Here is a 27,192-nt window from a genome sequence, read left to right as displayed (position 1 = left end):
TTACGGCCTGCTCCTCTTCCCTACTTCCTTTTTTCTGAGGCTCTGCTGTCAACCTCTCCGCTCCCTCGGTGAACACCGCTGATGCCAAAATAGCTTGAGGAGAAGTTAAGAGGCGTAGAAAAAGACAGGGGTGTCGAGGGAGACGTAAAATGCATGGTTCCTGTTTTGGAAATTGTTGTTGCTTGTTTTAGTGGAAGCCTTTTAGCTCTGACATGAGTATTGATTCGGGGTGTAGCTGTTATATGGGCACAAAGTGATCCGATGTCACTTTTGGGTCACTTCGTCTATATTTTCCACAAGGCAACGTTTTTTGACTTTATTAACCTTGAGAGCTACTCACTTGTAGATGGTCCTTAAACTTCTGAGTGCTACTCAACAGTGACATATTGCTGTTTGTTTGTGTGTGTGTGTGTGTGTGTGCGTGTGTGTGTGTGTGCGTGTGTGTGTGTGTGCGTGTGTGTGTGTGTGCGTGTGTGTGTGTGTTTGGTCTTTTTTAGTAACGTCTTGAGGAATAGAAGGTTTAATTTGAGGAGGACATATTTTAAAGTCAAGTGCTTAAGGACATATTTTAAAGGGCAGCAGTACGCTCACCCTAAGTGCAGATGTGTGCGGCTGAAACACACTGCCACTCGCAGTGAAACCATAAACTTGAAACTTGAAATTAAAAAAAAAAAAGAAAGAAAACGCTGGCAGCCACTTTGACTTGCATTTCTACTCACAACAAAAACATGGATCCATGAACGAACTGCAGTAATTCAGTTAGCCAACCTTGAATCAAAACGGCATGCTCTTTATTAAATCACTGAAATTCAAGTGAAACCCAGTGATGGTTGACTGCTTGGACTTGCACTTTGGAAGCGTTTTCTGTTGTTGTCTTGTGTCTTTTATTTCAACTGAAGTGTCAGCCAAGCCAAGCTAGGCTGTACAGGCTAATGCCAGCGCGTTAACATGCTCAGAAAAACTTGCCAATGTTCAGTATTAATAATATTTACCACTATTTATAGCACCTTAGTTTGGTGCACCACATGCTAACGTTCGCTAACTGGCACAAACTCAATCATATAATCACACAAATCAAAGTTCTGGACAAAGAGAATGGAGCGATCTCCCTCGCTCTAAAAGCTGGGCGTGCACCTGAAGCTATACTTGAGTAAAGGCACAACCAGAGAACGCTGGAGGAGTTGTTGTGAGGCGGGAATGTCGATTGAAGACTGTAGAATAGATCTGTCAGTGAGGTCAATATCTTTTCCTTCTCGTTTTTCCCTTCAAAATAAAAGCAGCCTGACATCTTCATTTGACGAGCTCAGTTATTATAAGGACAGACATTAACATTGGTTTAAAGTTCTGACTTTTAATTTAATGTACTATAGTCAGTGTGTTTATTGAAGGCCTCTTGGTGCATTCTCATGCTGTATTGTTCTCACACACACACACACACACACACACACACACACACACACACACACACACATTTGCTTCTCCTGGTGCCAAACCAAGAGAGACAGTGGAAAGACCCTTTCGCTCTGCCTCTTGCTTCAACCAGAGACAATATTTATTCAGCTTTTATCCTGCCCTGCTCGAGGAATGTAGAGCTAGCATCTGAAGACACTGGCCGCCCTCCAAGACGGGGCTAAGGAAAGTGTTTTTCTAATTTGTGCAATGGTGAGACGTAAACAGCGAAACAACAGCTCCTAATCCTGGTTTATAGAGGGAGGGCTCTTCCAGCCCTTAAGGCCATGAAATCAAAAGGGGAGAATCAATGAAGTGATCAAATGTTAGATCCAGTTATTTCCTGGTTCAGTGACATGTCAAATAACTTGCTGCCTGTATTTAGCAAGGTCTCCTTTCAGGTCCTGCTCTGAGTCGACCATTTTATTTTTGTTCTTGTAAGCGCTGCTTTCAACATTTGCTGTATTGGAAAGCACTGTTAGAGATGCATATTCAAAATAACAACATACTAACTGCAGGCAATGAGGAATGACATATTCTTTAAAAGCAAAAGGATTGAGGATTGAATTCCACATTATAATATTTCTAAATTAGAAATTCTGTATTTGACGTTTGAGGTTTTTGAAAATCCAGGTTTAAGCTGACGGCTGTTTCCAGTTTGGGAGGTGGTGCTAAATATGCTAAAAGAATCATTAAAGACAGCGGCGGCAGAGTATGTTTGAAATAATACATATAAACAGAAACATCTGCACTTTGTTGATAGTTGGCAGAAGTTCTGAAAAGGAAATGCATATGGTTCTTGTAATCAGTTATCTTCTTTTTTATCCTATTTAAGATGAAATCATGTCAACATGTGGTTTCTGTTTCGACTTCTATCTATTATTACCCGTAGGAATCATGTTGACATGGCTTTCTCAAAAAGCAAATGATCTAAATATACATTTTCATTGTTCTATCAGAGTTAGGTCCACATGACATGAAATGAGTTTTCTTGACATTTAGTAAAAGTTTAATTAGATTCTGTTGAAGATTTTTGCAACAATAAAAGATAATACTGTCGTCTGCAAATGAAATATCATCTTCCAATTTATGAACATTAGGCAGATCATATATGTAAGTTATAAACAACAAAGGCCCTAAAGCTGATCCTGTGGAACACCAGATTTAAAGGGATAGTTTGATATGTGAGGAAATATGTTTATTTGATTTCTGGAGGAGAGTTAGAGAAGATCAATACCACTCTAATGTCAGGATTAGCTTAGTTTAGCATGTATAACATAACATTATATGGCAAATGCTTTGTTTATTGTTTTTGCATTGAAATTTAAAGCTCACATTACATTCACACATTATACCTTGTTTCTTTAATCTGTACAAGAAAAAACAAAATGTGAAAATGTGAATTTGCTGTCTTACATGGGCCGGACTATTTCCTGGCACCCTGGGTTAGCCAGGCTAGCTGTTTCCCTCTGTGTCCAGTCTTTGTGCTAAGCTAAACCAACTGGCTGCTCGGTGGAGCCTCATGAGTAGTTCTTCCTTAAATTCCTCCTGGAAATCCCTCCTCGATCCAAATCAGTCGGGCTTTAAAAACAGCCACTCCAGTGAAACCGCTCTGTTGACTGTGACGGAGGCCCTAAGGGCAGCCGGAGCTGCAGCTCAGTCCTCTGTCCTTATCATGCCGGACCTATCAGCCGCCTTTGACATGATGGACCACCACATCCTGCTATCTGTATTCTTCAATATGGGCATGTCGGCAGAGTGCTCTCTTGATTTGAATGGTATCTCAGCGAGCTCGAGCGTTCCTTTAATGTGCCATGACAAGGACATGCGCCCTTCCCCCAGTATCTCCCCACAGGGTGCCCCAAGGTCTCGGGTACAAGAGAGTACAAGTACAAGAAAGTCATCAACTGAATCGGACCAGAGCAAACCAGCTGGAGGTGTGAAAACGCCTTCAGTCGTCTGAGACAAATCGGCCTCATAATTGTTATTAAATCAGGACCAACCAACCAGCCATAACAGGGAGTGTATCATTCTCCATTTCATGTTGAAATTTCCTCCTTTGTGACATGCCTAAGCAAACCACTTGATTAAACTAACAAACGCCCACCCACACACACACACACACACACACACACACACACACACACACACACACACACACACACATACACATACCAGACGTGGTACTGCATCATTGACAGTCTGGAGTGGAACGCAGCGCAGCATCCCGTTTAGATTAGATCACTTCAGATTAGGTGACATTACATTTGACGCTGACCAGATTACACGTATTCCTCATCCAACACTCCTCACCCCCCTAATGCGCCTGCAGCCTCTGCACCCAGGACACAGCCATGGGAGGAAGCAATTAGAAAAGCAAGGACGTCTTTCTCACTTAAAAAACTTGCACACGTGGACACATTCATCTCTCTCTAGGTTGTCTGCACACCTCTGTGGTCATTACTCAATTAAGAAATTTCTCCTGTCTTGATAAACTAATGGCTGTAAGTCTTTGGTGATGCTAGCTCGTGTGTGTGTGCATGTTCTTGTGTGTTCTTGTGTGCGTTTCTATGTGTGAAAAAAAAAGGCTTTTATGGTCTCATTCTCTTGCATGATGTCTGAGGAATGTCTAATATACAAGCTGGAACAATAGCAGAGCAGAAACAGTGGGGGAAAAATAATGACCTGAACCTCTCAAGGCCAGATGTCTGCAGGCCAAGTCTCACCTCATAAAAACTGTACTTCTTGTTCTGGCTTATCAACTGTATGTATTATACAGCTCTACGTGTGTGTCTACACGTGTGGCTGTAAGTGTGAGTAGGTGCAGAGCTTTGTGCATACAGTATGTGTGCATACATGGTAATGAGTGTGGGAGTAGAGCTCGCTGTGTGGGTTTATGTGTGTGGCCTTTGGATGTGTGAGTCCACATGCTTATTAGTGTAACTTTCGGGTACACCTGTATGTGCATTTATGGTGTGTGTATGTGTGTGTGTGGGGCATTCATCTGAAAGAACACACAAACATCTAAGTGCCCCTGCATTTGTTTACCCTTTGAACTTTTCTTAATCGCACAATGTGCGCGTGCACGTATGAAGGATTTGCCGCCGCCGCGCTTCAGTGTCAGTGTTCAAATGAATGTACACATTAAAGCCGTGGGATCAAACAAACAGATTCGTCTGTGTCTGTGAACGCAGACACAGACACACGAGGCACAGACAATGACAAAGAGGTGATTCGAAAACCAGAGAAAAGCTTGTTTTTCAGGAAGCAGGGTTCACCGGCAGGAGCTGCTCTGCAGGATGTGGGCAAATTATTCTTTTTTATTTAACAAGGAGGGAGGAGGGGGAAGATGTCGTGCTCTACTCTCTACATGTCGTCTACAGTTTAACATCGTCCATGCTGTGGGTTATGGTGTAATATTAGGCTGTGATGTTGCTGGACTCTTTTCCTTTGGGGCTAAAGCCAAAGGCAGGTGCTATGGGAATAATGACTTAATACCAAGCAACAACTTGTGAGTGTTGACTCGCTCAAACTCAGATAGAAACTGTCAAACACTCTTATTGAAGTTTTCTGTAGATGATGGTTGCTTTTGACACACTAGCTCTGGGCACACATGGACTGTGAAAGACCCATTTCAACCAAATTTCAAGAACTATTCTCTTGTATTTCTCCAAAAATTGAAATTCTATTTCAGTTTTTACTGCTTTAAAGCAGGTACGCTGTAACCACAGAGAAACAACACCAACAGTGACGATATTTCATAATGAGCGACTCATATCCGTCAGTGTTGTTTACCTGGTGCTATAACGCAGCACAAGGCTCTGTTATTTAACTGGTGATGTTAATCTCTGTATTCCTTTCTCTGTGTATCCATCCTAGTGTTGGGTAATCACTGCTCAAACAGTCATTGTGTATAGTGATTAGTGGCAGCCCACCAGGACGGGCTTAAAGACACACACTGTGTTTACATGACGTTACATTACCTCCTGGTTCAGCCTGGGGATAATGTTCCTGCAGGGACGACGTCTCTATTTATACACACACACACACACGCACACACACACACACACACACACGCACACATTCACTTACAACATTTATGATGGAGAACATGCAAACACAGATCAGGCCTTCAACACCTTCCATCCACTGTGTCGTGTCAGTGTAATCTGTGTGTGTGTGACATCATGTTTGAGTTGTGTAAACTGTTTATTGCATCGAGATGAAAGGCCTCATGAAGTCTGTCTGGGGTGTTCCACAGTCCACAGACACATAACATCATCCCCATCGGCTCTTTTCTCCTCGCCAATGATTACAGCTACGCGGCGGTGTAGACGTCTGATTTACATACTGTGCTGTATTTGGATGTGCCGCGCCTTTTATGTTTTGGATCAGGTTCTTTCTCTTGTCTGCTCGCTCTCTCTTTTTTTTTTTTTTTCTGGCACGCATACACCCACGCTTAAATGCTGTCACACACACACCAGTTGTTTGATGTAGACGTGAGTGGCAGCCCAATTCTCTAATGAGCTTTGAGCAGACATCCCAGGCACATTCAGCCGCAGCACTGTGAGTGGTGTGTGTCCTGGTGCGAGATAAAGGTTGTGTGTGTGTGTGTGTGTGTGTGTGTGTGTGGCGTACATGTGTGAGAAAAGTAGTTGTGTGTGCATAGGCAGATTTGTCAGATTTTAATTGAATTTAGTCACTGACACATTTCTTTGTGCAAGTGTGACACTGCAGGTGTTGTCGCTGTAGTCATATGAACATCTTGCTTCTTCACAGGTTTTATCGTCAGTGCAGATTGCATGCACTTACAGCGATACATTAACGATCTCCTCCTTTTCAAACCTCTCTGTGTCTGTGTCACCAGCCTGACGAGTTGACCAACGCATTGGAGATTAGTAACATCGTGTTCACCAGCCTCTTCGCTCTGGAGATGCTGCTGAAGGTTTTAGTCTACGGGCCCTTTGGCTACATCAAGAACCCCTACAATATCTTCGATGGCATCATCGTGGTCATCAGGTGAGTTGTAGAGCAGGGCTTTCTAAACAAAGATTTTTATTTTTCAGAAACCCCTGAAATGATACAGCAGTGGTCGGCAACTGGCGGCCCACCAGCAATAATAACTGGGCTGCTAAATTTTGCTAAAATAGATCTCCATCTGAAGCATTTCCACTTTAGCTGTTTTGCCTAGAAAATAAAAGCACGACAAAGTTTTATTCTGAAAAGTTCTGAAAGGAAGTTCCAAAGGTTCTATTGCTTGCTTGACAAACCTCCGATGGAGTATATATACGATGTATGATAAGAAAAAAAAAAAAAGAGGAGTTCAGTAAATCAGTCAGTCAAACGTGTACACTGAAACAAGCGTCAAAGCAGCGGAAAGATAGGAACCACAACTTCCGGTCAGGACCTTTCAGAATAAAATCAGAGTGGAAACAGAATGCAGATGATGAGCAAGATCGTGGATTGCGATTCTACCCAAAAATATGATCTTTTTACCCCCCCTATCTGTGACTGTGGGCCACAGCGCCACATATCTGAACAGTAACAAAGTGAATTCCAGTTGCATTTTTATCAATATCTTAAATCAGCCTTTGTTCTGGCCCCCCAATCTTATGGATTAGAAAAAAGTTGGCCCGAGGCCAAACTAACTTACCCCTGTGATACAGGGATCCCTTTGTCCCTGCTCTCTGTTTCTGTTTTTAAAATATTACCACTGGGAATACATAACCTGAGGCCCTTTACATTCCCATGGTCATTATTATACAGGAAAAGCACACAGTAGTGATGTAATGAAACCTGGGGGAAATCAGCCACTACAGAGCATAAAGGTACAGTCATATTAACTTTCCATCCAACAAAATGTACCCAAACGCAGCCCTGACAAAACAATGTGATATCACCATTCCAATGTGGGTAGTGAATAGTCAAGAGAGAGTGAAGAGCTATTACTGTAACAGGGCGATGCTGCAGTTTGTAGTCTGGTAGTGCAATGCTGTGGTGAACACTACCAAGATAATGGCTTCTCCATTTCCTAAAAGTGTTTTACTATTGCTATTATGGCGTGGTAAAAGCTGAACATCTCACCGAAGCAGGAAACCTATGCTCAATTTTCAATTCTATGGGTTTTAAAATAAAGTTTTCTAGTGTGTGCAGTGGTGGAAGTAATAAATTACTTTACATTTACTGTCGTTACTGTAAGAATCTGTTTTTTTTATGTACTTGTTCTTTTTTTGGTGTATTTTTAAAAATCGGTAACTTTACTCGTAGGCTACTAAAGTATTTCTTAACTCAAATATTTTACTTCGCTACATTTAAAGTCGAAATCGTTACTCAGTAAAAACAAAAGTCACATGATGAAGTTATGATTAACTGTGAGAGAATGCAAAAAAAAAAAAATAAAAAAATGAAGTGTCAAATCAGCAGCTGCAGCAGAGAAGAAGCTGCTGATTTGATGCACCACCCGGCAACCACGCCAGGTGTCCCAAATCAAACACACCTGCCACGTTGAGAGAACAACAGGTGCATGCTGGGTCTGGCTAACTCTAAATGCTAAATTCACTTCCTGTTTCCTAAGTGGGCGTGGTCGTGATTGCTTGTTCGTGTCAAAACGTAACAATATAATACAACACTAAAAATGTTATGTATGAAATTGCGCTTGATTTTGCCGATTTTTATCTTTTGGCTTAATATCTGATCAATCCAGTACAAGATCTAATTGTTTTCCCTCCAAAAACAGTTAAATGATAATAATAATAATTAATAGCAATAGCATTATTAAGCAAAGAAATAGCAGAAAGAAACTTTATTTCAGTTTAAACTTTTGATTCATGGATTCACTTATAGGACCCTCTAAACTTATGCGGTTGGAAAGCGACGTCGGCAGCGCTGCAGCAGTGAAACCAGAACCGACAGAGAGAAAAGAGCCATGTTGCAAGGTCTCGCGAGAGTTTGTTGCTGAGACGGAGCCAGGTCTCAAACAAAGTTAATTTCCTCCTGATCCGCAATTTCGATGTTAGACTGTTGAGTTAGCTCCGTTAATAACAAGAGGCGGTGAGCAGCTAGTATGGTAGCTAGCTGCAGCAACTGGTGTTTGGTGACAGTCGGGTAGCGCCGGGTAGGCGACCGAGCGGTTAGCTCGCTGTGTGAACTGTTTTGCTAGCCCGTTAGCTACACCTGCCGTCCGAGAGGCTGCTTCCGGGAGCGAGAAGAGGTTTTAGACCGAGACCGTGTCCCATAGTGAGACACATCACTCATGTTTCAGAGAACCGAGGTTAATTTTCTTAACTTAAAGTTATAGTTTGCGCTGAGAACTAGCATAGAAGCTGGATTTAGAGCAAGTAATGGAGGACTTCGGGGTGCGCGAGACGCTGACTATGATCCGAGTACATATTTACACAAGTAATTTTACTTGTACCTGAGTAAAAATTTCCTATCCCACTTATCCCCAGTTGTAGTATGAATAGAAGTGCAGTCCACATCTGCACACCACATCTGTCCCAGGACAAAGCAAAAACCATGATACTTAAATGCCAATATTTAATAATTCACTGTGTTAACCTGTGGAAATTCACCATTTATTAAAATATTTGTCATTTGTTATCATTACATTGCGTGATGAACTACGGATAGTGTACAGTTTTAATCTTTAATGCTTGACATGTTAGTATTAGTATTGAGAGATGTTATCTTAAAAGCTAAAAAGCCACAAATTTTGTTATTATTGTTCAAATTTAAAGCTGTACAAGTCATTATTGACAATGTGAAATGTGTGATGTCTGATGAAACCACAGAGACTACATAAATACTCCGAGTATTTTAGTGTCTGCCAGCTCATCGTTTGGTTTTACAATCTGTAACATTAATAATGAAGGTTGTAAAACCTCTTCAAATCTCACTTGTGAATACGTGTGTCTTCTCAGTGTGTGGGAGATAGTGGGTCAACAGGGTGGCGGACTGTCGGTGCTGAGGACATTCAGGCTGATGCGGGTGCTGAAGCTGGTGCGTTTCATGCCAGCCCTGCAGAGGCAACTGGTGGTGCTGATGAAGACCATGGACAACGTGGCCACCTTCTGCATGCTGCTCATGCTCTTTATCTTCATCTTCAGGTAGGCGGTCTTATGAAAAAGTGTGTGAACTGTCTATTTTTTGTTGTTAATGGAGGAACGTGTGGAAAAAAATAGAAAAAGTTAGAGTTAAACTGAAGAGTTCAAATTCTGTAGGTGGAACTAGAAGCACAGAGGTGTGGAATGAAAGTAAATTGATAGATCAATACATTGTGACTTCTGCATGATAAGCAGGGATCAATACAGACACGACAGGAGGAATGAGTCAATGGGATGACAAGACTTAAGTGATTCCCTCTTTTTGTCAGCAATCCTTTTCTTGTGCCTGGTTAAGCAGTGTGGCTGAGCCCAACAAAATCAAAGCTATAGAGGTTCTCTGCACACACACACACACACACACACACACACACACACACACACGTCTGTACCAAGAGGAGACAATACTTTCACAAGTTATCGCCAATGTTTATGACGCTTTGAAAAAACAAAACAGAAAAAGTTTGTACATAATACAAATGGGGACAAATAGAATAGTACAGGAAAACAATAGTTAAAAAATCTATCACGCCAGTGACAGACATATTGTTGGAGAACAGCAGCAGCATGACTTAAAGCAGTCGTCTGTATCATCATCAGTCATTTTGGACGCTGTAATTTGCGATGCTGTTGAATTGTATTGCATTATATTGACAGGTGTTTCTGTTAATCTGTCCATCCCACTTATATCAGTGAGGGTAGCATGTATGTCCAATACACACACATACATGTACACAAACACGAACACACAGTTCCAAGGGCCTTGTAAATAGCAATAATAAACAGGCTTTGATTTGAGTGAAGAGTTGCCAAGTTGACACAGCAGAGGCCTGTTCATTGATCCCTGAGCTCCAGTCGAGCTTCAGTGTCTGTTTCTGAATAAAAGACAGACTGTAGTGCAGACTGACTAGTGGTTCATAGTACATCTTTCTTTCTTTCTTTCTTTCTTTCTTTCTTTCTTTCTTTCTTATTAGCAGGCTAGCTGGTAATTTGGTTGAAAAGACTTTAATCACTGCTAAACATAGTGGTGTACAAGTGGTATAGTTGGCAAGAGTTAGCATGAGGCTGTTTCCTAATCTCACTACAGTTTTCTTTATTCTTGTTTCCTTTATTTCCATCCCCATCTCTCCTCAAACTCATTTTTTTACATGTTGAACTGCAAAAGCTATCCATGCTACCAAGTCTACAGTAGTACCCTAGACTTAGTAACATAGATATTGGTCAATGCAACTGCCATGTCTGTCCAGTAAATATGGAACTAGAGCCAGAGGTGATTAGCAAAGCTTAGCATGGAAACTGCAGCAGGGGAAACCAGGTAGCCTGGCATTTTACAGAACTGTTTATTTACCAATTTCCTGTTTCCACTGCCAGTGATCTTCCTTTGAGTGCTTTTTAAAATAAAAAAAATACATAAGGTGTATGTCACTGCCATGGCTTGTGACGCTCTCCATGGTGCTGAACTTAACCTGGCACAAGCCAAGTGTTTATGAACCAATGACTGTTTTATTACCTCACTGACTCCAACACATGGTGTTTTTGTTCCCTTTGCTACTTTTTTTAGTCATAAAAGTTTTGATTGAATATTTCTATACTTATACAGCAAATAATTTCCATTTATTTGTACTGTATCTAATGGGTTTGGCCTGAGGCAAACATTTATCCCTCGTTTTCCCTCCTTCCTGTGTCAGTATTCTCGGGATGCATCTATTTGGTTGTAAGTTCGGGTCGGAGAGGGATGAAGACACTCTGCCAGACAGGAAGAACTTTGACTCTCTTCTCTGGGCCATAGTGACTGTCTTCCAGGTGAGCATGAAACCCTGTCTCCCCTTCTCCTAACTCTGTTAAACATTCACGTTTTACTGTGCTATGCTCAGTTTAGCTGTAGCTTGACAATCTGTTGAGTTGTTAAAAAATTTAGCAACAGGATGACCTAAAGATATGCGAGTTCATCCACCACCTGGCATCTCGAACTTCCCGTGTGATCAAACTGTACCCGCTGAAGTGCCCTCGGGGAATATCTTCTTGCATCATTGGTGCTGACTGAACCTATCCCCATTCAGAGGCTGATAAGACAATACGCTCCTGAATAAATAAAATATATCAAATCAAATATTCCTCTTCCCTGCTAGGCCTTCATCTATTCCCATATTTTCTTCTACTCATCTAATTTCCGTTTCCAACTATCTTACATAGGTGAATTCTTCCCTCTTGCATCATGTCACCTTGGATTAGTGACTTTAAGGCCCGCTGTGGGGTCAAACCATCCACCCATTATCTCTGCATAAATCACTGTATGGTATTTATTACCCTTAATATAGTAACCATGTATAATTCAGTGAAACATCTGATCAGGGACGATGTAATGTGCCAGCACCTCTCTCTGTGCAGAACATTGTTCTGACATGTCTGCTCTCATGATGTTACACAGAGACAGTTGACTGATCCAACCTATAGTCATGAAAGCTTTTACATTTTAGTGTTGCGTGTTTCAAATGAAAAACTGGTGGAGCACAGAATTTATTGCATTTGAAGTTTTTTTTTTAGCTTCTAACGAACAACCACTGAAATGTGAGGGGTTTTTTTTTTGCCTTTTTAAAAAGCCAAAAACAAAAAAAGCATAAGTGTGAAAAATAGATGAAACAGTGTGTTTATCTGTTCAGATGTAATGTTAGCATGTCTCACTAACTTTTAGCTATTTGCTTGTTGGATTTGGAGATATTTGAACTTGAGTTACCCCAGCCAGCGTTATCTGAGCTGTTCACTGAGCTGTTCAAACTCATCTTAAAATGGAAACATTAAAAGGTCAGCCAGTAGCAGTGTTTTCAATTAACTCGCGTTAGCTTGATTAGCTACCAAGTACGGCTGATAAAATCTGCCAGCAACAGTTGTCATCTTCTAGAAATGAGAATCCTGTTTTCATCTACCTGGGTCTGAAATCAAGGACTCATTTCAATTTTTTAAAAGTATTTTGAGTGGTAGTTTTACCACCATTATCGCTGTAAAGCACCTTATGAGAATGCAAATCTTGACAGGTGTACTTGTACTTGTACAGGCACAACACTGTCCAATTGACAAACAAATACTAATACAACATTTTCTCGACAGTGATGTGCTTTTTACCATGAATACTTTCTCTTCTCTCCACTAGATCCTAACCCAGGAGGACTGGAACAAGGTGTTATATAACGGCATGGCCTCCACCTCTCCCGTAGCTGCCCTGTACTTCATCGCACTTATGACCTTTGGAAACTACGTCCTCTTCAACTTGCTGGTGGCAATCTTGGTCGAGGGTTTTCAGACGGAGGTATAATGTTGCTGGTCACACATGCATATGTAGCATACAAAAACCATAGAGTTTAAATTATTGAGCTGTTTTGTCTGAAATTCATCAAATAACTGTTTTTTTCCTGAAAGAATGTGACACGTATGTGCCATTCTGGGTGGTCGGGTAGTTGGGGTTTATCTTTCTTTAAATGTAGGTCGACTTATTCCAATTTTACACACTGATTTGACTTACTTCCAGGCCTTAACACATATAATTTCAATATATTCTCTGCTAGCTCTTAGAATAAATTGTGTTTTAACACTGAAATATGAGGCTAAATTACTCAATGAGGTGCCTATTTTTCAGTGCAGGCACACACAACACTAATGGGTGGATGTTCACACCCACACATACATAACGAATTCATGAACGCTGTAGGTATTAAATCTATATTTTTCCATGCACTCTCTGCAGCAGGTTATGTGAGGACGTGAGATCACAGCAGTTGCAGCTTTTCATTTTCCTCTCCTCTTCATCTTCATCTCACTGTCAGCCTCTTCTCCTCCCACTCTTTCCCACTATCTCAGCAGTCATCCTCATTATTGTTCTGCTCATTTGCCAATGCAGTCATGCCATAAAGTACATCATACGAAAAATATGTCTGCTTGACTAGACTGTGCATCAGCCCACACATCCCCTGTTTCATCAAGTCTCATGCTTGGATTCCTTAATTTCAGGCACCCCCTCCACCCCCCCACCCCAACCCCAGTCTTTCCCGTGTATCATACAATTCAATTGTACAAGTATGTTATCCACCACTGCACAATTGTTTGGGATTCTTCTCCAAGACGGCAAAGAGAGAGAGAGAGAGAGAGAGAGAGAGAGAGAGAGAGGAAGGTGGATTAATGGACATGATTGTTTGGAAACAGGCAGCTGGGAAAACAGTTTCTGTGAACATTTTCAGAGCCACACGGAGTAAAGGAGTTGAAACTCATTGAGCAACCTCCCTTCACTTTTCAGCCAGTCCATTTGAAGTGTACAGGGGCTTTATCTGGGACGGATAAAGCGACTGAGAGAAATGAATAGTTGGTGAGATGAGATGAAGAGAGTAAATCACAGGAGTATTCAGTCTGTCTCTGGCTGTCTTCGTGTCTCCCCAACTCTTTCTTTAAGGGGTGACAACACCTCTGCTTTGATCTCTGATGCTCTTTGGCTCTTTGTCTGAGAGGATGGATAACCAGGCGGAGGGTTGACGTCGAGCCGTTGAGCACTTGTTACTCTTTTTACTCGCTACGTTACCCTGACTCATGATTCAAGTCGCGAGGTAACGTACGGACTGCTGAGGTTACAGGAGGAACCATTTGCTGAGAGTTTTGGCAATCTGGTCATTTGCCATCACCACAACTGGAGTGAAAAGAGACAGCTGATGCCACCTAGAAACCCCTTATTTCTGTTAATGAGGGTCAGTCAAAGCACTGAATGGGCAGGGAATGCTAGTGACTCAGCAGCTAGTTGCAAACAGTGCTAACATTAGCTACACTAACTAGCTTCTGCTTTCCCAGTGGCATCCAAACTTAACCCATAATGGCCGTTTTTAGTGCGTCATTTTATTCTTGTACAGTGCGTTCCGTAGGTTATTTCCTCATACAAAAAGTGAGAACAATTCAAATTTTAGCTTGAGTGTTTTTGTTGTTTGTTTGCTTTGTGTCTTATTGTTGTTCGTGTTTTACTTTTGTTGATAGCTGTGGGAGGAAAGAGAAATAAAGCACATACATACATGCACTCTATGACCAAATGTGGAAACCTGAAGGTCTATGAGCTCGTGTTCTGTTCTCCCGCTCTGTCCTCCTGTATCATCACAGAGGTTAAATCTCCCTTTCCTTTTTCAAACTTTACATCCTTTTCTGCAAACATGAAGTTTATTTTTAGTTGTCCAAACTTTCCCTGCGTCAGGGTTGCTAGGTAACGGGTGCTTGAATGATGTGAGCCAAGCCAGGAGAGATGTGGAGCCAAGACACACATACGCGAAGCCATGCACTCAAAGTAATACTTTTAATGTCCATGTTGCTGTGGACATAAAGGCGGGGTAGGGGTGGGGGTGTCAGTTCTTCCTGCTTTTATTTTCTTGATTTAATTCCTTCCTCATCATCCGCTCCATCCTCTATTTCTTCCTGTTCTCCCCTATGATCCATCCCTCTCACTCACTGAGTCTCTCACTGGTGTGACAGTGTGTCCATGTGACAGAATCCAATATCCGCTGCAGAGAGTGAAACCACACGACTCTCTCTTCATGGAAAGAAAAGAGACAAAAAGTTATTCTTTCTTTTTATTAGACCCTTCAACGTGACAATAAACACACATATCCAAACATCCACAAATTCAAAGCGAAGCACTCGCACACACTCGACACGTCAGCTGCAGAGGAACGCTCCCGTGCTGAGCACAATATGTCCCAAACAATGCATAGCTGTTCTGCGCTGTCATTACATTCATACTGTATGTCAAGATCATTCTCACTTCTGGATGATATTCTTACAACGGATCGACTGGTGGGTAAAACATGGCTGCGCTTCTCTGACTTTTCATGTTTTTTAACTAAGTGAAGTTGCTGAAGCGCACGTGCAGCACTGCACGCTGTGATCCGGGGCAGTTTGATGTGTTCTGTTGTATGGTTGAGTCCAAATGTTACAACATGCTGAACCTCCTTTTAACTTTCTCCTTCTGCTCTTGTCTACTGCTGTGATTCCACCTCTCACCTCTGTGCCTCTTTTCCTATTCGCGCCTCCCTCTCCTGTCGGGCTGCACCGATCACTTCCACTATAGGAAGTGACCAAGCGGGAGGACTTGCATGCCCAGCTGAGCCTAATTCAGCTGCCTGTAGACTCAGGGGTATGTACAGCACTGCAGCTCTGCCTTCCCTCCCTCCCTCCATTTAATTGACTAACCGCCCCACCCCCATCGTCCCCTCTGCCCTTCCCTCACCACCCGTTCTCCTCACCCATCCCTTCAGATGCTTTGTGGTGATGTCACAGATCTCTCAGTGGCTATAGCTTGGAGGTTCTTTGCAGAAGTACTTCTCATTAATGCATTAGCTTGCTTTTTGGCATCATATATGCTTAATTAAAGGCCTGGCTTGATAATATATCAGATAAAATATAGCAGATAAAGCCCCAAGCTATTGATTGCTTCTATTGCCTTAAAGGGCCACTCCACCCAAATTAAAAAAAAAAAAAAAAAAAGATCTACTGTATTTTTGTCCCGAGTGGCATCAAGCCGTTCAGGTATAGTTTCACTTTTATCGATCGAGATTCTGAGATCTTCGCTGCTGTCAAACTAATTCAATACAGTTCTGAAGTGGGAAGTAAAAGCGCAGTTCATTATCTGAATAAACAGTATCAAGTGACTTTCTGGAGTTTTTCCAAGGCTTGAATGGACATTAAACTGATGACTCATCAGTATAAAAGATGAGCAACTGTGATAGAAAATATCGGAGCAGGCCAGAAGGCAAAGGTACAAGTCTTTGTACATAAAAATGGAAGCGGAGAAGTCCAAGAAACGTTTTATTACCGGGCTACATTAAATTACATTTTGTTGTGTGAGCCACTAATGGCAGAGTAACTCCATCAGTAGAAACCTGATAATACTTTGTAGAAACCTGATAATACACTCATCAGTTTGATAGTATTCTCCATAGGCTGAATAGGTATCATTCTATTTAACAACTGAAAATCAATTTCAGTCCAGTTTTAGTGAACAAAAGTGTTAAATGTAAAACAATGTACATCAGCCTAAAAGCTGCACTATTTACTTAAAATATGATTTACAACTATGGGGGGAAAAGAAAGTACAATAACATAACACATCAAACATTCTTGCAAATAAAAGCCTGAGATTTTTTTTCACATTTGTGCATAAAACTACGTGTGAAAAATGAAGATACTTGGTTGTCACATGGGAAAGACTGTACAACATTAGCATGACAACACAGCTTGAAAGAGCGTCAGCAGTCTAGGTATTTGGTGCCATCTGTTGTACCAAACTCATGTTAAAAAACGTGATTGTCTATAAACAAAGGTGCAATAATTGAAACTAATGCTCATTACCCAGCATAAAACTTTAGTATTGTTAACACATCCTTGAGGATATTATTAAAGAAAAATCTTAAATCCACACAGAAGCATGATTATTTTCTTCTTTTGGCAATTTGAGTGAACTGGCCCTTTTTAAAATGAGAACTTGTGGAAATGATGTTAACAAGTTGAGTCAACAGCGCTATTGAGCTGTGGCTGGTTTTATCAATAGGAAACAACCAGTCTCTTCCAAAGCAGTACAGAAATGAATAGCGTGGAAAAAATCTATTTGCGGCTGCCTGTGTTGCCACAAACAGGAGACCTCCAACATGGCCGCCAGAGAATGTGTCAAATCATCTCGAAGTCGTCCGACCTGCTTCCTGCATGCTGCCCGTTGCTGCTGGGACTAACCGGGTTACTGAGTGACTGTTCACCGCAGTTTAGGAAAGACAACAGAGCGCTTAAAAACACTTGCATCACTTCGCTTTGTGTGTTTTCTTTCTTTTCTCGTCCTCTTTGAAAGCAGACTCCATCAAACGCACATCAAAACCTCAGACTGAATGCTCGCCTCCCACCAGCCCTCCACCCCACCCCTCTCTCTCTCTCTCTTATTTATTTATTTTCTTTCTTTCTTTCCAGCCTCAGGGTAAGAACACCACAGTGGTGCTGCCAAAAAATCTTCCTCTCTCAGTCTGTTTTATGTGGCAGGGGTATAGAGAAGACGTAAGTGGGCCGGAGGGGAGGGAGAGGGGGGGGGGGGGCAGCCAGACTAGAGGTGGAGAGCTAATAAAGAAAGCGGGGGAGATCGACTCTGTTTGCATGACTCAGGCTCTTAGTGTAAGGCCAGTATACTCAGTGAAATGAGGCCTTTGAACAACAGATGGTTGTAAGTTTTGTCCTAATGTCCTCTAATTTTAAACTGTTGAATGCTGTTGACTTTTCCAGTGGGCAAATCCTCCAAACTGTTCACAGTGTGTTGTTGTTGTTGTTGTTTGTCCGGTCGGGCCACTGGGGGCCTGAGCTTGAAGTTGGGGGATTTCGAGTGGAGTCTGCTGTTTGGTCCAACGGTTAAAACTGTTATTATACTTTTATTCTCCGATGTTGGCTGATAATGCAGAGAACACTGTATCTTTTGTGTATTTTGTATATTGTATATACCAGCCCACTGCAGATTCAGAGGAAACTATTTAATCACATTTCAAGTTTGGGGCGTACACCATCAGCCAATTTAAAAACGAATCATTTAGCTGCCACTTTACAATCAGACTACCCTTATAAAGGATTTATAAATGATTTATAATTTATAATTAGGTTGTTCATACAGTTAAAGCTTTATAAATTAGAAATAAACAATTATAAACAAGTTATAACACAGTTTTCATACATTGATGCAGGCTCACTATTTGGCGAGATCAAGTTAATGCTCACTACTCATTAATCTTACTAATGAGCTACTACCATTTATAACGGGTAAAATGGAGCCTTATTGTAACTCATTAATACATGATGATGTGTTTTACACTTTCCAATAAGTAAAGTAATAAATAAGTAATAAATGTATAAAGTGTTAAAAACCGAATTATTAACCATCTATAAAATAAAAGGGTAGTCTTATTGTAAAGTCATCATTTAGATGTTTTGTTATTTTTTTAAATTTCAGTAAAATGTCCTGTCCAAACAAATGAAAAATAAAAGTGCATTTTGATTAAATTGTTTAATTAAAACTTCGTCAGCCCAGGACCTGATGCCTGCTTAGGGTTGGAGTTATGTTTGCTGCTACAGCACAGGTAGCTCTGTTCTGGGCTTATGAATCTCAAATGCAGCTGTGGTAGGATACAATTTTGATGGACACACACACACACACACACACACACACGCATGCATACACACAGACAATTACTCCCCTTCCTCCTATCAACAGCCACCCACTGTCTCCCATTTACACCCCTTACTGAAGCGATGTAATTGAGATCCCCCTGTGTGCTGCTGGTGTCTATTATTGTCTGGCTATCAGCAGCACGCCTGGTCTGGCCCATCTCCTGGTCCCACCACCAAGCCCAAATTGAGGTGGCAGAGTGTAAACAAACAATCCGGCTATTTCAGGCCCACGGATTTCCCTCGAGTCCGAAGCTATCGTCTCCACCTTTCCTTTCTCCACTGAAACCAACCATTGTCTAATGTTTGGTGAGAACGCTTCCTTCTGCTAACCGATCTCGGCTTAAATTCTCCCCAAACCAAAAGTGCACTCAGCATCAGCATTTCTGAGAGCACACACTCAGAAAAATTATAATCCTATTAACATCTCTTCCCTTCCCCAGATTAGTATTACAACCAGAAAATGTAAAGGCTACTCTGGTGATTGGTTCTCTACCAGTCGAGTTGCTGAGTTGCCTTAATCTGGAAATTAAAAAAAAAAAACACACACACACAAAAATGTAATTTCTTTTTTTGTTGTTGTTCAAACTGTAGTTGGGCAGGGAAGTTTTTTTTTTTTTTCTTTCTTTAATCCACTCTAGCTGGATCTTTTTCAGAGGATTGGTTTTTCTGACAGCTGAATTACGAATTAATGTCTGCCTGTCCCGTGGAGGATGTTGTACGAAAGGCTGGAAAAAGAGAAAAAGACTGAGGAGAACATGTAGAAAAGACAAGACAGAGAGGGAAGAGAAACTTTCTTTTTGAAAGAAATTTGTCAAATTCATAATCAGTGTATATATATATATATATACTGTATATATATATATACTACACGTCAAAGGTTTATACTGCTGCTGCACACAGACCAGACGGGAGAAGAATAGAGTTGAGCAGATTAGATTGTCTACTAACATATTGATCTGTTGTTATTAGTGTAATACCCTGTGCTTCCACTGGCTTTCATTGGCAATTTGAAGCTATGAAAACCTTCCGCTTACAAGGAAACAAAATCACTGTGAAGCTGGAGCAAGGGGTTTTTTATTTAGAAGTGGTCACTTAAATGAAATCTGTGCTTTTACTTCGTACTGTAAACGAAAGGATGAAGGAAAGGTGACGCTGAGCTGTGTAGATATTGTTTTTCTACTTTATGTTTGTTCAGCTGGAAAACTGACCTTTAGTCACTGGTCTTGTATTCAGCAGCAGTTTGCTGTAGGCCAGGCAGAAACCCACCTTGTGTTTGTGTGGCAGCCCATGGATGTATCAAAGGTATAATATCAAACTGTTTCATGTTAAAATGTCTAAAAATGACTAGACCTATGATATATATTATATTATATTATATTATTTATTTATTTATATTTTTTTGAGTTGTGTGCTTATATTCTCCCAAATGTTTCGCATACATGAAGAAATACATGATTTTAATCATGGTAATGGTCCGTTTCATCTATATATACTGTATATATACATATACATATATATGTGTGTGTGTGTTTGTGTGTATTTGTGTGTTTATGTATATACATATATGAGATAAATGCTCCGGAAAATTTTGAATTCTAATTGAATAATCGAGCTGGGTGAGAGTATGTCCAAGACTTCCCACTGGTGAGTTGTACTCACCATTTTAGAGACGTGTGGGTCATGTGATAAACGCGGAAGCTGCAATGCCTCATGCAGCTTACGCCAAAATCACCTGGGTCATTCATGGGGTCTTGGCTCGGCGTCTGACCTGTATCAGTACTCGGCAAGAAACTCCATTTTCTTTCTGTTGTTTCCCTCCAGTCTCACTCCTTTTTTCCTCTTGGCTCTGTAGGTTTATGAAATAACGCCAGATTAAAGCCGGGGATAAACACAGCTCTTGTAGTTAAGCTGAGACATCGACTAACGGCTTTGCATTGTTTGACATGTTCCTTATGTGTAACAGAGAAATCAGAGCACCAAATCTGGAGGACACATGGATGATTGGATGATAACAATGTTTCCACCTTTCCATCACTTGTTTTCAGTGTTGTTCTCACAAACTGACAAACTCTTGACAAATTTTGCAAAACCGCTTCGGTTGTGTTGAGCCAGCTGTTTTTGTCTGTGTGCCTCAGGAAGGAGAAAGGAAAGGTAAGGTTGTCCCATCTGTCGTCGCCCGATCCCGTCACGTCTGGTTGTTATACTGCAAGGCCCTCGCAGCAAAGCCCCTGGCCTAGGTTTGATTTTTCTGTGAGTGGACACCGACCTTCACAGTGACCAGAAAATACTGCTCAGCAGGAACCAAAAACACAACCTCTCTCCTCTCTCTCTCCCTCCTACCTGAGAAAACTAAGAGAGCGAGGGATGAGGCTGAGCACCCACAATGCTTAGCGCTGATGCTCATCTGTGGTTTGTCCCATCACAGCTGTCCTTTCTGATTAATCGCATGTGGGTTGATGAACCCTGTGGGAGGGGGGCTCTTGCTGATAGTCAACAAATTCTATATATTCTACCCCGATATTAGAAGTATCCAGGTGCTTCATGTTTCCTGCTGTGAGCCAACAGTTTTTTAATTGAATCAGTCACTGAATAAGTCGATGCTGGAACGTGATGACGGTAGTCTCCAAGTAGCCCTTGAGTTGATTGCCCGTTAGTTCATTAGCATCCGCTCTCCTTACCTAATTTTCCTACTCTACAGGTCGGGGGAAATCAGTCTGGGGCATTCGAGTAGCATCTTTTAACTGTGAGAGGAAAATGCAAATTGATGCCTCAAAGATCGCCATACCGACGGAAGAGGATTAGGACATGAGAAAAAATTATTTTCTGAGATTAAAGTCAGAATTCTGAGTTTAAACTTTTAAAAGATTCTGAGATTAAAGAAAGAAAAAGTGGCCCTAATCTTTTTCCGTACAGACCCAACATGCCTCCAGTAAACAAATACAGTTCTACCCACACCCACTTCGTCTTTCTCCAACTCTCATGGGAAGTGTCAAGGACGTCATTTGTTAGTTTAAAAAGAGCTGCACGGTGATCAGGTCCCGAGGCTTTCCTGCACACCGTTTTCCTCACTCTGCTGCCACATTTGAGATTTGACTCGCCGGGTCGCCATTCTATTAATCCGGCGTCCACCTGGCGCCCTCGCACACACTGATGGGAGTCTGCAGGTCTCTGGCGTAGTGCAACAAATACAAGCAGGAGCTGTGATGCTCACTGCAGCAGGTTTGTAAGTGGAAAGCAGCGTGAAGCTGAGGCTAGCCGAGGGTAATTAAGAGCTTGAGAAAAAAAATCTGTGAAAGACGGTGGATGGATGAAGGAAGGATATGTTAATGTGAGACAATGTGGAAGACTCATTTTGACATCACCGTCTGGAACAATGATGGAGAGCTGAACAACGGACAAAGACTTCTGCTGTTCTGACAGAAGTCACACTGGGTTGCTGATTTAGAGATTGCCCGACGCCACTGTTGAAGTTCGTTCGGAGTGAATTATGTGCTTGTGTGAAAATTGTCAGACCTGTGTGTTTCAATATATCTGCCATGTTCTGTCTGAAAAGTGCCTTGTTGCTGTTTTTGCCGATCGTGTTTCAGTGTGGTTCCTCAATGAACTTTTTCGGTCTCTTTGCATGACAACACTTTCTACATAGTTGATCTTTTTCTCCCTCTCTCTCTATCGTTTGACCTTTGAACCCTGGGATCAGGGAGATCACACCCTCACCTACCCGCTCACAGGGAAAGGTTGCCTCTAGTGACTGATCCTAGGTCAGATTTCAACCGTGACTGAGGTGATATTTGAAGGGACGTACATCTGAGCGGGGATCCGTGTTTAGAGGCAACTTCTACCCTCCTGATTTCTGTTAACTCTAATCAGAAACACGTATTTACACAGATGTTTCCCTCTAACACTTTGTGTGTGTTTGTGTGTCAAGGGCGACGCTTCTAAATCGGGTTCAGAAATTGATTGCTTCACACAAAGTATGGAGGATGTTGATGTGAATGGCAGCAAGAAGGAATCGTCGGCCTCTGCAGGTGAGGCGTGCACACACACACACACACACATACACTGCATGGCTATTGATGCTATAACAGGAATGCAAAGGATTGAATTTAATCCTCCTTGTACCATCTGCGATTGTTAACATTTCCCGTCTTTGTTAGATCCCTGCAGATTACACACCACGTGTTTTATTTTAAATGTATGTAAAAGCTTGCGATGAGCTGCGCAAATTTAGGCCTAATGCATGTGATGTAAACCCTGTGTATACACACACACACACACACACACACACACACCCTGCACCGTATCTCAGTCTTCCCCCGCTGGTTTTCCGACCACCTTCAGTGGGCACGTGGCTGATCCGTCTCTCTGCACACCATCAAACCGTCGGCTTCATCCATAATTCCTCATACGCCACTTCCCATCCCCTCTAATTACCGTGCTGCAGACTGAAAAGCCCGATGGAAACACTGGAGTACAACTCCCAGACGTACAGTATCATCTCCTCTTCAGCCCCGTCAGATGCTCCGTATAAAAGTGATTACGTAGCTGGAGGAGCCTCATATACATCTCCTCGGCCTCGGTGCATTCCCCCTCCGCATGTCGTTTATTTGTGTCGCTGCCAAACATAACAAATAATATTCTCTTCCGTGCATCCTATTAATGCCTTGCTGAAATATTCATGTTAGTCAATAACAGTATGAGGCATCCATTTTTAAACATGCCGTGCTGCGTTACTGTACCCACGTGGCACTCCTCCCCGAGCGCCACCTCTTCCTGCTTTTCATTCAATTCAGTGCTTTCATTTTCCTCTGTGATGCTACTTTTTTTTTTTGTTCTGTCCGTTTTATCTCTCACCTCTGTTGTTTTCTTTGCAACACCGCTCTCTTTAATCCCTTCATTTCATTCATTTTCTGCTCCGTTCTTCACGTTAAACCCTGGTCATCTTTAATCTTCTTCGCAACTCTCATCCCTTTTGCTCTGACCCGCTCCTAACCCACGGCGTTTTATTTTTCTTCTTCCCCTCTTTCCTTTACTAGTAGTGCCTGTAAATGGTCATGTGGACCTGAAGACCAGCCTGACTCCACCTCTGATTACCCACACGGCTGCCACCCCCATGCCTGTACCTAAGCTGCCTGTCGGAGGTGACCCCGTCTTGGGTTATGAGTCCCGTCGAGGCAGCAGCGTCTCCGTAGACCCAGCCTGCTATGAAAAATCACCGGTTAGTGCATTTATTATTATTCTCACACGTACCAAAGAACATGTGGCAGCTCTCGAGTGTAATACCCCTGTTCCTGGATGTCACAAAGCCAACATTAATACATGTGTAAAGGGGATAAGTGCCAGGAATTACTCCCAACTCCTGCTCTTCCACCGAGCGTCTCTCCAACTTCATTGTATGTGTCCTGCTGGTGTGTGGAGGCCATAATGATTGATAATGATTAATGTGGCGTTCCAGTCCGACACTCTACTTACTGCTGCTCCCGCCACTCTTTATTTGACAAACTGATTATTGAGATAAATCAGCCCAGATCTCTATATCTGCTCCTGTCTGTCTGTGAATCTCAATTCAGTTCAATTCACGTGAGTGTTTGCATGAAAGAAAAATACTTTTTTTACACACCGTCTCCTCTTGTAAACCGCTCTGTCCTCCATTTGTCCTCCTCCTGCTCCAGACCAGTGCCCGGAGCGCTTCTCCCTACGCCCCATGGAGCTCCGGCAGCAGCTGGACCAGCCAGCGGTCCAGCTGGAACAGCCTGGGTCGCGCCCCGTCGCTCAAACGCCAGAGGCGGCAGTCGGGGGAGCGGCGCTCGCTCCTCTCTGGCGAGGCTGGCTCCAGCTCAGAGGACGGGGAGGGCGGAGGAGGAGGAGGAGGAGGAGAAGGAGGAGGAGGTGGGTTGATAGAGGATGATGACACCTCGCTGGCCAGGACTGACTCCATGTCGCAGTCGCAGAGAGGTCCCGGACATCGGAGGATGGAGTCAGTCGAGACTCGGAGCTCCATGGATTTGCCACCTGATGCTCTGCTACAGGTAGACCCCCCCCCCCCCCCCCCCCCCCCCCCCCCCGACTCTTTGACTTGGAGTGGTAACAAAATTATTTGGATTAATACCAAAAGCTCCACAAACTGTAGACCCCGCTCTCTTGACAGTAGTATCCTTTAATGTGCATCTTAAAATTATATTGTCAGTGTATTTATGGCGTTCCTCTTTACTGCTCTTACTGGAGAGTCGTTCCTAAAGTCGTAGTTCGAGATCTGTCAGAAAGTGTCCCAGTAAAACCAGCTTACAATTCATGACGGTGTGGGAACAAACACAACACTGCCAAATACAGGCGTAGAACTTGTTTCACTCGCACATCTTTAAACCCAGAACCAGATGAGCGAGGCTTGTTTGTATGGTCTGGTATCCACGGTAACCTCCGCTACACAAGAGTAACGCGACGGGGGTCGAGGCGTGCTGGTCTGGATCCCTTCGATTAAAAGAAACAGCTGGATGGCGACGGATTCGCTTTTCAAGCTGCAGTTTTACTTCTCTCCCCACTTCGTCCGCCTCACAACAACAACAACAACACTTCCTGTTTCTCAGTCACATGTCGCTAAACCAACCAATCAGAGATAAGGAGGGCTAAGACTGAGGTAAATCAGAGGAAGTAGATGCACATGTAAATATTTAAACCTGTAAATAATAAGTGGATAAACACGATAAATATATTTTTAGTAAATTAACTGAAATATACAACATGAATTAACATCTAAATCTCACACTAGCAATGATCAGGATCTACCCCTGGACCAGATCAGGCAGCTTTGTGCTGGGATGCTTTACAGTTTTCTTTACTCGTGTCATAGAGAAACCATGTGTGCACGTTTTCTTTTTTGTTTGTTTTTTTTTTACAACCAAAGATTCCAGCATTTCACAAGATCCATCTCTCTGGACGACGAGATGGCAAAAAAAAAAAAGGGAAACTGCTTTACGGCACAACCCGAATTTCTTTCTCCATTTCCGCTCCCCTGTGCAGGTGCCCTACCTGCACCACTCAGCCAATATGCACAGCTCCAGGCCGCCGTCACTGGGCCACGCACGGCCCACAGAGCACAGCGACTGCAACGGAAAGGGCTCGTTGTCGGTCCTGGGTCCAACACACGTCTCGTTAGAAGACAACACTGAAGATGAGAATGCAGAGGAGGAGCCCAGCCTGGTCAGCCTATGTGCACTACGATATTTATTGTATAAATGGCTCGTTTGAAAGGAGGTTACTCCATCATTATCTCTATCGTAGCCTCTCCGGAAATCTGATCTTGACCTTTAACTGCCAAAATCTAGGTCATCCAATTAGGTTCATCCTTGAGTCCAAGTGACTGTTTGTGGCAAATTTGAAGATATTCCCTCATGGTATTACCGAGCTACTGTGTTCACAGGAATCTGACGGACGGACGGGAACATAATGGCGGTCGCCGGTGCGGAGGCAAATTAAGAGATTCGGGATTCTCGTGAATGCCATAACTCAGTAACACCTTGAGGGAACTTTGACACAAACATTCACTCGGACTCAAGAATGAACTAATTAGAATCTGGTGGTCAAAGGTCAACAGTCGAGGTTTTTTCTATGTTAATTGATACAAGAAAAGATGCATATAGATTAAATTTACTACGCACCGATGTTTATCAATATTGATTCTGATTCGGTCTCTGTGCAAAGAGGCAGGGAAAGATGCAAGCTCAGTCTCTTGCTCCTCTTTGAATTAATTTTCCCCAGATAATAAATTTATTCTAAGATATGTGGCTGTTTGTATAATAATTTAAAAGATTTATAATCTCAGCTGGAATATCAGATACGCTCATTTGCATGTTACATCAGGCTAAAGCATGAGTGTGTATGAGTTTATAGGTGTTGTAGTTTTTCTTTAACGTATGTATGAATTCAGTAACTTCTGTGTGACTGTGACTCACGATATGCGACAGGAAATTGTGCATTTCTGAATAATGAATGTTCTGCCGATGCTTCTGTTCCTCGCTGCAGGGTCGTTTTGCCAGATTGTTCCGCTGGCTGGAGAAGAAGCAGCCAGAGTGGTGTCGACAGAGAGACACCTGGTCACTCTACCTCTTCCCTCCACACTCCAGGTAGCATTCACACCTCCACTCATCTCCGATAACGCCGCGTCTTTTCCTCCTTCTGAGCTTTGCAGGTTTTTTTTTTTTTTCTATAGACAATATGAATATTTTTATATATTCATGGAAGTCCTGGTTACACGGCACCCGGAGAGTCTGTTGTTTTATTTCTCCTGTGGCAGTTAAGCTTAAGTCAATTAAGCTAAAAAATGAAATGAAATATTCAAAAGACGCAGCTGCTCAGCACTTTTGAAATGATAGTTTTTGGTATAGGGAAAGACAGAGAAAGGATTCTTAACATTACATTTGACTGACATCCCATGAAG

The 27,192-nt window shown here is 42.3% G+C and overlaps 1 protein-coding gene across 1 annotated transcript in view; it reads left to right on the top strand.

Moving 5' to 3' along the window:
• Positions 1-27,192, top strand: part of LOC111219652 (voltage-dependent T-type calcium channel subunit alpha-1G-like) — a 194,100-nt gene that overhangs the window by 112,799 nt on the left and 54,109 nt on the right. The window contains exons 11-19 of the mRNA XM_022742364.1: positions 6,317-6,468; positions 9,369-9,554; positions 11,237-11,351; positions 12,697-12,852; positions 22,687-22,786; positions 23,798-23,976; positions 24,431-24,787; positions 25,776-25,955; positions 26,778-26,878. Of these exons, the coding sequence (XP_022598085.1) occupies positions 6,317-6,468; positions 9,369-9,554; positions 11,237-11,351; positions 12,697-12,852; positions 22,687-22,786; positions 23,798-23,976; positions 24,431-24,787; positions 25,776-25,955; positions 26,778-26,878 (1,526 nt within the window). The remainder of the gene's footprint in view (positions 1-6,316; positions 6,469-9,368; positions 9,555-11,236; positions 11,352-12,696; positions 12,853-22,686; positions 22,787-23,797; positions 23,977-24,430; positions 24,788-25,775; positions 25,956-26,777; positions 26,879-27,192) is intronic.

This window comes from Seriola dumerili, unplaced genomic scaffold, assembly GCF_002260705.1.
Source record: "Seriola dumerili isolate Sdu_G_001 unplaced genomic scaffold, Sdu_1.0 BDQW01000068.1, whole genome shotgun sequence".
NCBI lineage: Eukaryota > Metazoa > Chordata > Actinopteri > Carangiformes > Carangidae > Seriola > Seriola dumerili.
Note: the sequence above shows the minus strand (reverse complement) of the source record. Positions and strands in the feature narration are given on the sequence as shown.